The sequence below is a fragment of the Simochromis diagramma genome, unplaced genomic scaffold (assembly GCF_900408965.1).
Source record: "Simochromis diagramma unplaced genomic scaffold, fSimDia1.1 OVJJ01000304.1, whole genome shotgun sequence".
Classification (NCBI taxonomy): Eukaryota; Metazoa; Chordata; class Actinopteri; order Cichliformes; family Cichlidae; genus Simochromis; species Simochromis diagramma.
In genome coordinates, this window is record NW_024387030.1 from 3,394,445 (window position 1) to 3,407,457 (window position 13,013).

At 40.8% G+C, this 13,013-nt stretch overlaps 1 protein-coding gene across 4 annotated transcripts in view; it reads left to right on the top strand.

The window, feature by feature from the left end:
* The window catches only part of actn1 (actinin, alpha 1), a 57,063-nt gene that overhangs the window by 30,782 nt on the left and 13,268 nt on the right, over window positions 1-13,013 (top strand). For 2 of the 4 annotated variants that reach the window (XM_040042773.1, XM_040042770.1), the window contains exons 4-8: window positions 3,324-3,410; window positions 3,981-4,068; window positions 7,385-7,463; window positions 7,757-7,838; window positions 9,875-9,960. In XM_040042773.1, the coding sequence (XP_039898707.1) occupies window positions 3,324-3,410; window positions 3,981-4,068; window positions 7,385-7,463; window positions 7,757-7,838; window positions 9,875-9,960 (422 nt within the window). Of the gene's footprint in view, window positions 1-3,323; window positions 3,411-3,980; window positions 4,069-7,384; window positions 7,464-7,756; window positions 7,839-8,586; window positions 8,673-9,874; window positions 9,961-13,013 lie in introns of all 4 variants that reach the window. The other 2 variants (XM_040042772.1, XM_040042769.1) reach the window with 1 other exon arrangement.

Below are 13,013 nucleotides of genomic sequence, written 5' to 3' on the forward strand. Positions count from 1 at the left end.
CCAAGCAGGTTTACGCTTACGGATCTGTTGCTATGACAGCAAGTCCCGGATGAGCTTCGGAGAACCGAACGATCCAAGATCACGCGAAATCGTCAACAATCAAATCCAACTAACTTACTTAGCGAGGTACGAAGAACGGACCCCTGGTAATGAACTAATCATTTGATTCAGGTGTGTTGACCCAGGGTGATATCTAAAACCTGCAGGACACCGGCCCTCGAGGCCTGGAGTTCGATACCCCTGCTATAGTTCTTGAGTTGGAAACAGGTATTTCTATATATCGTCCAAGGGTGGGGGGAAATCCAGACCTCAAGGGTTGGTGTCCTGCAGGTTTTAGATATCACCCTGGGTCAACACACCTGAACCTTTTGGCAGCAACCTTTTGGCAAGTGGTTGCTGGGTAAGATCAGCTTCACCCAAAAATCTCCCTTTTTCCTGGAACTGTGGAAAAAATGGGACAGAGAAAAGGAAATTGGAAACTTCAGAGTAAAAGTTTTGCCTTACTGTTGCAATCAACAGGAGGGGAAACTTTTACTTTGAAGGTGTATGTTCTCTGTTTCTGCGGTAAACTACTGGTGACAACCTGCTAGCAACAAAGAAATCCCAAGGAGGAGTGCAGCACCATATATCTCTTTGTGACCTGTAGCAACCTCCAGCCGCCACTCACCTATCAGTGGGATTTTTTTCTGGTTGCCATATGGTTGCTGACTGGTCTTTAGGGCTGTGTGACTGAGGCCTAATGCAGTCAACTCAGCCACACAGCTCTGCCTATGATAACAGAAGTCCTACAAACCTGCATGTGCAAAGGGAGGTTAATCTTAAAGTGAGACAAGCGAAAATTTCTTCATCAAGGAACAATTGAAGGTAAATACAGGAATAAGGAATAATTTTAACTGTAAAAAGCACTCTAGCAGAGTCTGTTCTACTGAAAATAAACAAAAACTAACACCTTAGAATTTAAGGTTAATAGATTCTCCTTCAATTTATAACTGTATTGACTAAAGATGTATTATATGTTTTAATGTTTTTGTGAAGTGTCCCTTTAATGAGTATGATCCCTTGGACGGTGGCTAAGACGGGCATTACTGTCCCTCCCCAATGCCTCCCTCCCTTAATAAGGTTAACCTCTGACCAGTCTTAACGCCTGCTGTTCAGAACCTCTAGTCTTTCCATCATAAGCCGGTCTCTGTCAGCGTCGTGCACAAATCTTGGAAGAACTCCTTAGCTTGAGAAGGTTTTAATGACAAAAGCTGAGCTGCAACTTAAAATCTGACAAAGTCACAATTGTGCTTCATCTGCGTAAACATGGATTGAATGAAAAATTGATTTAACATATTTTTAATTCACAAGCTGTATAAATGTCAACTTTTTAAGTGGCTTATGGTATTATTTTATTTTAAAATATAGCAACTGAATAAGATTTTAGGTGATTTTTGCAATTAGGGGGAATAATTAGTTACTCTGGTCCACCTCACATGAGCTCAAACTTGCGCCCATGAGGTAGATGAGTTTGACAGACCTGATCTGTAATGTCTAAAATATAAAAAAAAAAACTGGTTGTGTCATTTTTCCAGAGCTCGAGAGATATCAGTTATGTGTTCAATGAGACCAGCAGTAGGAAAGTCAAAAATATTTGATTACAAACAAAGAACACCAGCGAATAATCACAACCGAGACAGAGCAGGTGCATTTTAAATTTAAATTAATTGAAATAACTTGAAATTAACTAGAGATTTTTTTTCTGCCCAGAGTAATAGTATAAAAACTCCTAAGCCAGACCAACATTCCAGACAGATTATCTGCCTGGAATCCCCTCCTGGTCCTGCCGCTCTGCTAGCTGTGTTGGTGGGAAGTGACTAGTCGAAGGCTCAGGTCTTTGCGACTCCTCAGGGGGTTTGTTGTGGGTGAGGGATAAAAGACGGGGGGATGCAGTTTCAAATGGAATTAGAAGGATTTTTGTTCTTCCCCTGGTGGATCAGTCATGTTCATTAGAGCTAATCTCAACATGTATCTGCATGTGTCAGCCTGAAGCACCGAGCTCGACTTTTTTCTGCCTCCTAATTCAATCGCGGGCGTCTTTCGCACCGCGTTACACGCAGAGACATCTGACTGGCATCTCGCAGTCTGAGTTTGTCACAGTCGAGCGGCCGTGCTCCAAGCCTTATTGGATTAGAGGCAGAAACAAATAATTATTGAAGGCGGGCAAACAGGGTGACCTGTTGAAGGGGATTTTCATTATCGACAACACAGAGAGGGCTGGACACAGGCAGTTCATTCACAGCCTTCAGCTGCAGGCGCACAGCTGATTGACAGCTTAACAGGTCTTGGCTCAAATCACTGAATCATCACATGTTTCATTCATAAAGGCTTTGCTGCACACATAAGAGAAATCATTAAAGTGGAGTTGAGTGTTTAGTTGACCTCTTGGTTATCTTGTTGTCTAATCTAAGCATCGAGATTAAAAGATTTTGAACACTGATATCTCAGCAAGCAGCTGTTTTACTAAATAGGGATCAAAATATAGTGGAGTTCTTAGCAGCAAATGAGATCAGCCTCCCTGCGCGTGAGCTGTAACCTGAGCGTCTCCACTCTCTGTTTTGGTAGCTGGTTCGTGTGCAAGTGCATGTTAGGTTATGTGAGTCTGTTAAACTGCTGGCCTCACAAGCGTTCACTCAGTAGTTTAAGTATAAGAAACTACTCCAAGTTGGGATATTGGTGCCTTAGGATGACATCCAATTGTTGTGCTGTATTTTTAGCATCTTTAAAATATGATAATTTTAATGGAAATGTTTTCCAAACACCCAAAATACATATAAGTTTTGTTGCAATAACATTTACAGTAAATGCCTGTATCTATACAACACAGAATAGCAATATAGTCTTTTAAAAGCTGTTATAAGTAATCTTAACATCTAATATTACTGTACAAGTCTCACAGAGCAATATGATGGGGTTTTTTGTTTGTTTGTTTGTTAAACGTGTGTGCGTTCCTGAGAGTTTCTTCTTTTATTTTTTTTCCCCCTGTTGAAGGAGTTTTATTGAGTGTTTTTTAATCCACATCAAGGGACTAAGAATAGGTGCAGTCTGTAAAGCCTGATGTGGCAAAGTTTCAAAGTTTATGGCAATCCATTAAATAGATGAAACCAAAGGGCTTTGCCTTCTCCTTAGAGCCATGGACAAAATTGTCAGCTTTTAAACCTAAAAATTTAGTTTTTCTTTGCTTGAAAACCACCAAACAAGCCAGATGTGAGAAAAATATATTATACTATAAGTGCCTGCTGAATGCATCAGTCCTGAAATGTTACTGGTTTTCCCTCTTGCAGAGATCGTAGATGGCAACGCCAAGATGACCCTGGGAATGATCTGGACCATTATCCTCCGCTTTGCCATTCAAGACATTTCTGTGGAAGGTAGCATTGTGTGTGTGTGTGTGTGTGTGTGTGTGTGTGTGTGTGTGTGTGTGTGTGTGTGTTTGTGGGAACATTTCCACACGCGTCTTATTCATTTGGTTTATTGAAAAGAAGCCTAGCTCACTGTCTTCATTTGCAATTGAAAACACTTTTCATTGACACAGTGTCTCAGTGTTAAGACCTTTGCACGGAGCTTAAAAAAAGCTTCTTTTTTTTTCTTCAAGGTGGAAACGTTTGCGATGCGGTCCTGTCCATGGTTAACGTATATAATGCACTTACAGGATAATCCAATTTAAACGCCAGACGTTTGTAAAGTTTGCTTTGTGCGGCATTTCCACACTGTGTTTATTAGTGAACTTTGCTTTACTGGTTTGCTAAAAGAGGATGCTTGACACCATTTGGTATTGACTGGAAATAGGAAAGCATGAAACCTCCAAGCAGTCACACATGCTTTCCATTCTCTTCACCTCCACTTAATCCAGCACTAAACAGGGATTAGTGGAGAGTCGGTCAAAGTAAAAGCCCGAGAGTTCCTCCAACTTCACAATGATCCCTTCTCTCCGACCACAGAGACATCTGCCAAAGAGGGCCTCCTGCTGTGGTGCCAGAGGAAGACTGCGCCATACAAGAATGTTAACATCCAAAACTTTCACATCAGGTACGAGGCTGGAGAGGAGCACAAATTAAGCCACACAGATGGTTGTTTTACTCACATGCTAAGCTGCAGTTACAGTTAATCACATGAGATTGTGGAACCATAAACATAACTATCGGCGGCTCAAAATTTGATGTCAAACAGGGAAAATTAGACTAAAGAATGTGTACAAGCAGGGGTGCCTTCACCTCAGCTAAAGACAGTTTTATCTAGGCTGAACCTCAGTGGAAAAATTTACCTTTTGTGCATTTTTGCTTTTGGCTCTTCGTTGTTCTAATGCTCATTTATAAGCAAACCTTAAAATAAGATGAGGGGAAAAAGGAAAACAGCCCAGTTTGTTGCTTAGTGTTGGAAATATTTCTGACAATCAGGAGATACAGTAAGCAGATATTACCTGAGCAAAAGTTCAGAGCTGGATTACAGGAGGATGGTTAAATATCGTCCCGTCCACTCTGGCTTATGTTACCTTTGTCTTTGTCGTTCGTCTTTGTTTTGGAAACTCTGGGAAAAACAAATCTTTGCAAACGCACAAATCTCATCATGGGCGGATGATGAAACGCTTAAGCACCTGAGGCATGTTGTTGCTCGACTGGCAGGTGCACACACATATAAACAGAAGTGTATTTGTGTCACCTTGTGATCTAGATCTCTTCTAACACTATGAACTATGAATAACCTTAATGCAACACAGATTCTTATGTTGCGTCCCAGCTGTGAGACAACCTGTCAGAGATTTTTTTTAAAAAAAAATCTCTGACAGGATGCTTCATCATGTGTTTAGATTCTGTATTTGGGTTTAGTCTTTGTTCGTGTTCGAGGACTTGCACTTTCAGGTATCCTGTTGCAACCATTTGTTGCCACCTATGCCAAAAAAATTAAAGCGTAAGCCTCTTTCAGTGAAGTGTTTTTAAATTCTGGAAGTCCCCTACTAACACATGATACTTTCCTACTGGTAAGCTTTTTATGCATGAATCCTTCTCCAAATATCGGCAAAGGGCACTGCTTCAGTTAAAATGTGGTTTTCAGCTTGGCTGTTTCAGTGAGGTCTTTATGTGGAGTTAATTTTTTAAAACACCCGAATTACACAAACACATAATTTCATAAATAGCTCAGACTCAATGCAGATGAGAGCTGTTGCCTCAGACAGTGTTGATAGTGAACAGATCAGACTTGAAATAGCAGAGTGCACACCGTTAACCAGGAACAGACAGTAGACATCTTCGTAAAGTATACTGTGAAACGCAGGAAGTGGAAGTAATTATAGACATGTTGCATGCAAATAATTAATCAAATTACAGCAACTAGCTGTAAGTTCTGAATGTGAAAATACAAGTGAGGATGCTACCCAGGCATCCCTATTTCAGGCCTGGCTGGGCCTGGATCCATGTCACAGAATGCCTCCATGTATGTTGAATTATTGAAAGAAGACCTCTGTGATCCTCAGATGTGGACGAAAGCTGAGATGAGAAGGTGGAGATGAGGTCATTTCAGGAGAATGGGATTGCCAGAGCAGAGTCCCGATCTTTGATGTGGTCTCACTGTGAGAGATGATAGCAGGGCGTTTGAGATGGAAGAGGAGGAAAGAGTAGAGAGTTTGCTTTTTCTCTCTGAACGCTCACATACTGCTGCTTCAGGTATAAGAAGCAATGAGCACCCTTGTAAAAACTTCTGTTGTGCGTTGCAGGCACTTTTTTATGGCGAATAATACATTAAGCATCCCATCTCACTAATTTGTTGTTTGGAGCCAGAAAGCACTAATAAACCTTCTCCAGCTTCCCCAGATTGATGATATTGTGAGGCTCCATCTCATCGTGCTGCATTTAGACCGACTGGTTTCAGCACCAAGGGCACCAATCAATGAGCCACAGAAGGCCAAGCTAAAAATATATTTCAGAGAAACAAAATCACGATCAAAATCAGATTTAGCTGCTATGCCTTGTATGGATTTTACAACCTGGGATCCAAAAATAATAGGATGCAATGACTTGGAAATAATTTCAAATCTAATATCTAATCTTAAAATCGCAAAATATCCACATGGTCGGCTTTTCTCCACATATTGGAGATACGAAAGGCTGGAAAGTAGTGAATTATAAATAAGAGCAAAACAAAACAATTGACAATAGCTCAGTAATATGATACGGAATTATTTCTCAGATTACATCACGGTGCATGATAGTTTTAAATGATTGAGAATTATTTGTATACAAAGGCCTTCTTTGTGCTTAGGCTTACTTAGGTTGAAGGCAATGACAGTTTCCTTTATAAAGCACATTTTATTACACACAATCCTGATGTGCTGAACACAGTCCTGTTTAGGTTAACGGTGCCTTAAGGCAGTGAAAACGGCAAAATATAATAAAACAAAAGAAAACCAAATAAAACAACACAAAAAAACACCTGTGGAGTGTAAGCATGTGTGATCAAAGTTTGAAATTCCTTTTGAAAATCATAGACACCCCATGTTCTGGGTGAAAGAGGATCTGGCCATCTGGTGTCTTATGAACACATGGTTACATTACCAGCATCTGGATGATATGGGAGTATATTAGTGCATATAACATGTTGATCATCAAATGGCCAAATGTTAGCATTATTGCCAGTCTCATCAAAAGGGAAAGCATAGGCAGAGAATATCTGCATGAAGATTGTTGTGCAGCATCGTTTAAAAATGACAAAATGCAGTAAATGCTGAAGATGAATTATAAATAACTTTATATGAGTCACTAAAACCTGGCATTCTATTGTATTTGTGCAGAAGAGAGCCAGTTGGTTTCTACATACAATAAAAAGCGAACCACGTAACATCTGTTAGTGAGTCGCAGTGAGATCGCTTGCCAAGACAATTGCTCTGGAAAATGAAAGAAAACCAGTACCAAGATATCATGTCTGTTCAGTGTACAAAAGTGTCTGAGCAGGAATATCTTTTTCTTTGAATGTGTTCCAGGCTCTGGCACTCAAATTCCAACAGATATCAGAGTTTTAAACAGTTTCTCTTTTGAAAAGCACCAAAAGCCCCACCTTGGGTCCCGAACACACGTTGAACATCTGTCTCGTCTTAGTATGTCTTATTTCTTATTCTGCAACAAAAGCACAAAGGAAAATTTCATGGCAAAGGATAAAAAACATTGAATTTCTTAAGAGCTATTGTTTGAGCACGTTTGGTGCAGAAGATAACGGTAAAATGGCACGTGGTGTTGGAATGATTCGGGGTTGACACAGAGCTGATTAAGGAGGACAGACTGATGGGGACGGTCTTGATTAAAGTTAAATTCCTGCCATTTTTCCTGATCACTCTTTCTCTGCCTTGTTCTCTCAGCTGGAAAGATGGTTTGGGGTTCTGCGCACTCATTCATCGACACCGTCCAGAGCTCATTGACTATGGAAAATTGCGCAAGGTGAGTGTGCTGCTCAAAGGCAATGGAAACCCCGAACTGGAGCTGTAGACAGGAGTCACTGCGTTTCAGATGCCTCAAATAAACTCTGAAAATAAGACAAGGAAGTAACATGATTGTCTTCTGACCAATTAACGTGAAACTCTAGCTGTACCTTCTTCTGTACTGGTTGCCAGCCCCTGTAGCTAACTTTAATTACCATGCTTATATCTCCAATGATGATGTTAACTATTTCTATGGTGCAGTTAAAAGCAATGTAAAAGTCTTGATGATCTGCTGGTTGTTCCTGTTGCCAGGACGACCCCATGACCAACCTGAACACAGCCTTTGACGTCGCAGAGAAGTACCTGGACATCCCCAAGATGCTGGACGCAGAAGGTGAGCAGGCAGGGAGTCAAACTGTAAAATCACGTCACGAAGAGCAAATTTCTTGCCTCTCTTTGTTTAAAAGCAAAAATCTGCTCTCTTAGATTTCCTCTTCAGAAATCTGAAAGCTCTTTGAAGACCTCGGTGTCACCTTAACTCGATCTTTGTATATTGCATCACTTTATTTCAAGTTTCAACCACTCTAACTGCTTTAGTTTTTACAGCTGTGAGAGTTACTGTGCCTTCAGAAAAGAGTGGAGGAATGCAAAAAATACCACTTTTTCTGTCTATTTGTTGATTTTTTTTTTTTTTGGTAATGACATTCTGCTTTGACTTTAAATGACCAACTTTTCAACAAGTGCGCGTTATCCTGATTCCTGAGAGGGTATATTTTGGCCTTAGCATTCACTTGTGCAGCTGTGCAAACAATGGGAGACTATTTTCTACTAAATGTAAATATTCAGTTCTTTCTCTACAAATAAATTAAGCCTTACTGACGTCATCCTGTATCTTCAAGTATGGTTTGCTCACCAAGTAGTTTTTAGATTTGAAAACTGGAGGTTTTCTGTTAAGAGATGGAGCTAAAGCCCATAAGCGCATCTGGTCCATACCACTGATTTTGTTTTCGTTCTAAATATTATTTATGTGATGAGTTTTGTTTCCTGTTTCTTCATTTAACTGTTCTGTGTTTAACAACCTCAACCTCCTCCCACTCAACCCTAACCTCCATCCCCTCCCTGACGTCCTCTCTTCCCCACAGACATTGTGGGCACTGCCCGTCCGGACGAGAAGGCAATCATGACCTACGTCTCTAGCTTCTACCACGCCTTCTCAGGCGCTCAGAAGGTATCCTGGATGCAGCGTCTCCTTCCTCCTCCTTCTCCTCTTCGCCTCACTCCCCTCTTTCCCTTTTTTCCACCTCCACGTGTTTCTCCTAACAGTATCCTTCTCTCTGCAGTGCACAACGCCCCCTGCAGGGGTCGTCTTCTTTACTTTCCGCATGGTTCACACTACCAAATGCATGATGGGACAAAAACACGCTGTTCTTAGAGGCAGCGAGTGCAAGTGTGTCTCCAGTCTACCTTGTTGTAATGGCACTGCAGGCTAGCAGAGCCACCCCTCATTAGGGTTTCATGGTGCTGAGCAAAAGCAGAGTGGGAAGTGTGGCGACGTTTATCTGATCGGAGTGATGGTGATTGGCTGTGATAACAGCAATGGCTTGACATAAATTAGCCTGAAGTGTATTACAGAAGGGGATATGTAACTGTTTAATTGGACGATTATGTTCAGCCCTCGGAGTGACAGCTTAAATTGAGAGTGAAGGAATGAATACAATTAAAACTGGTGCTTCGTAGTCAAGCAGGAGGCTGGATATGTGGCAGCTGGTTACACACAGGAGTCCATTTCCCTGTTTCTTTACAGGAAAGAAGTGCCACTTTGGAGTTTCTCAGTGGGATAACGAATTCCTGTCTGTTAGTTTGACAACAGCGTACATAGAAGTACAACAGGAAATGTGAGACTGTGCTGCACCTCTGCAGCATCATGAGGCAGAAGTTATATAAGAGCCAGGTTCATCTAAGAGGCCCAGCAGTGGAGAGAGCACTTCACCACAGCTGTGTTTAAGCAACATGCACCAAAAACGTCTGTGTTTATAAGTGGAGAGAGTGGTGTGCCTCATTGAGAGAAGTTAAACTACAGCTGGACTCTGGATTGCATCATAGATAAGGAGGTGTGGGATGACATACAGCTGGCTCTCAATGCAACAAAATGAAAAGTTAAAACACTCAAGAAACCATTACTCCTTATAAAATGAATGTGTTTTCACTTCATGCTTCCACCTCCCACTTTGAATCAAGGCAAGCATCTCACTTTTCATGAGAAAAATTAAGAATCGCTAATAACAAGCTAACTTGAAGACCAACTGCAGGTAAACTGGAGATAATTTGTCACTGCACCCCCTGCTGGCCTTTTTTTGTCTCTGCACACTTTTACACTGGTGCCTTTTTCTCTTCCCTGTCCTCTCTCCTTTTCCTCTGTTCCCTTGGCAGATATCATTAGCACCTTGAGGCCAGATGAGAAGGCCGTCATGACTTATGTGTCGTGTTATTACCACGCATTCTCAGGCAAACAGAAGGTGAGAAATAAAACATAATAAAAAGTAAAAAAAAAAATATATATATATATATCACAAAATACCTGCTGTACTTGGTGGCAGTATTTTTTGTCTTAGTTCTCTGAAGCTTTTTAGCATTTTTTTTTTAGCTCATTGTTTGGGTTATACAGTTCCATGTTTCCATTCACTTACACCTCCCTCATAGCAATGTTCAAAAACCCTTACTGTACATCATTGGTCCAGCTTCAGACAGCAGACAGAAACAATAAGAGTTTACGTATTTAACATAATGGAGCATTCAGCAGCTAACAGGAAGTCTGTGGAGATGAAAAATAGAGCTAAAAGCAGGGTCTATGTTTTGAATTCGTATGTAAAGTGTCACGTTTCCTACTACAATACCATAAGTTTCTAAAGAACATTTTCTCTTGTCCTGCAGTAAAGGCAGGGCACCCAGAGTTCTTCCTCTCTGCACAGCAAATCCTGATTATAGACTAGGTGGGAGTGGGATATCTGGTTGCTCTGACTTCATATTAAAACATTAAGCAATCCAAGAAACACACACATATTTGCATTGCTGACATCATTGCTATCTGAAAATTGAGTTTATGTGCCTCGAAGTGCTATCGCTTGATGCATTTTTATTGTGGGTGGCACCACTGGGAGACTTGGCTTATTCAGAGCCTCCTTATCTCCTCTCTTTCAGCAGTATATTGATCCCTGATACAATGTACACCCCTGCAACTAGTCCCTGCACTCTCAGTGGAATATATTATTCCAAAGACATGCCAAGTCCGCTAAAGATCTCCGCAGCGAGTAATAGAGACTTATCACACATGCAGGATATCCGCTAAGTCTCCTGTACTTAAAATCTTTATTAGGATCCACTTCTTAATGGAGCTCTCCTGAGAAGCAGGAGTCCGGAAACTGCTGCTGGCTGGCACGCAGTTTTACAGCTCTGGCGTAGATTTCAGAAACAATGGGTGGAGGAACAGTTACTCCTCCTCTCTTTAACACCTCCGATTTCACCCTTTAGGGCAGATATTTAGCAATAAACACTATGAGTTAGACATTCCTATGTTGGAACGCTCTGCACGTGGAAATCCTCACATTAAATCAAATCAAATCAAATCAAATCACTTTTATTGTCACATCACATGTGCAGGTACATTGGTACAGCACATGTGAGTGAAATTCTTGTGTGCGAGCTTCACAAGCAACAGAGTTGTGCAAAATACAATAATGTAAACAAGCAAAATACAAGAATGGCTACATCTGAAACTAATAAATATATGTACAAATATATAATAGTATATGCATTTCGTATATGCATTTATATGCATTAACTCCACAAAGTTAAATAACAGTATTGTTTTTTAAGGAAGTGTAATTCCTGATAATCAGGTTACAATTCAGTCTCTGATCCAAAAATAGATTCTGTGCTACATGATTATGTTGTTATTCCTTTTTCTCCCTTGTTCCAAAAAGGTGGCAGCAAGGAGACACATGTGTATCACCTGTCTGCTACATGACAATGGAACATGAATATAAAAAACTATTAGTTATTTCTCTCATTGTGGAGGTTTCATTGAGCTTTGATGGAGTTTGTAGTTACACACATATTCCATCTTCTTTAAGGCCCAATTTTAAGTTACGGCCCCATAATTAATGTTTTTATTAACATTGGATCACATGGTCCATTTTTATTAGTGCATAGTCTGTGTGGCGAGGAGAGTGCCCAGAATTTTATCACAGTTTGTCGCTCTTCTGTGCTTTGTTTTAGCTTCTTTCAGCTCTTAATTTTGCTGTCAGACATGCCAGTTTATTTCTTTTGTTTCTCAGTCAGTGTTGTCAAATGTTTAAAGTGAAAAGCTCAGTTAAACTTCACACTAGACAAAAGAACTCATTTATAGCTGCTAAAGAGACAGGAGGGAATGTGAGGAAAAATTGCAATCATGCTCAAAATCTGTTATTTGGTAGAAATTTGTGGTGTTTAATGAGTGTTTCTGCTGTCCCAAAGGGGCTAAAAATTAGTAATTGCAAGTTTAAGGGCTTGAATCAAAAAAGGAATGTCAAAAGAATCAAAGGACTATGATCTCTAGGTTTTAATGCGGGACCTATTATGATAAAATTTCCTTTTAATTGTTCCATTAAAAATATTTGTTATATCAAGTCTTGGTGCGCCCCCTTAGTTTTTCCACTGTCTGAAACAAACCATCTCTTCTAGTTGACTTTCTTCTGACCTGAAGGTTTGAGCAGCAGGTCTGTGGGGCTTCTGCTGATCATACAGAAGAGACACAAAATAGGGCAGTGTCCACAGTGGCACCGCAGATGAATGGGAAGATGGTTTTCACCTTAATAATCCTTCCCTCTGGTCGCTGTGATGTCACAACAAAGTAATTCATGAAAGAGGTCCTGGCTGTCGAGCCTTTCATTAAACAGGCCCAGCATGCAAACATTTGCTCACAGAAGCACGACCTGCACATCATGGCTCTCCTTTTAAGGCAACTCCTGGTGGAACCCCCGGAGCATGTCTCTGACCGAGCCAAGTTTCCCCTGTGATCTCTTAACAAAAGAGGCTGGAAACAGTCCTCAGTGTGGGATGCCAGGCTGTGAACTATGAAATGGGGCAGCAGGGAGACTCGGGTTTAGCTTACTGAGACTGTGCACCCTCTAAAAGGACACTGCTGCAAGGCTGTGCTGCCTTTTCAATCAATACATTTACTTGTCAAGCACTTCAGAGGTATATTGCCAATGGTTTTGATTTGCTGCAGTCGCAGATGGAGTTTCTTGTTTTATTCTAAAAACTGTGTCTGGGTGTGCTGCATTTCTCAGCTAAAATCTGCTGCATATTTTCCAGACTTTATGCATGTCACTTCAGTTTCTGCTTGTATTTTCTTTCAGAATTCTTTTCTCTTTACAGCATTTTCATCTTACACACGACAGGTTACCTGACTAAATATCATCACAGTGACTTATTCATACATTGTGCATTCAGTATTAAAGACTGAGAGAGGTGTTATGTCAGAGATGAGCCCCTCTGTTCCCCCCCACTGGGCTTCACTCTACATTTCTCC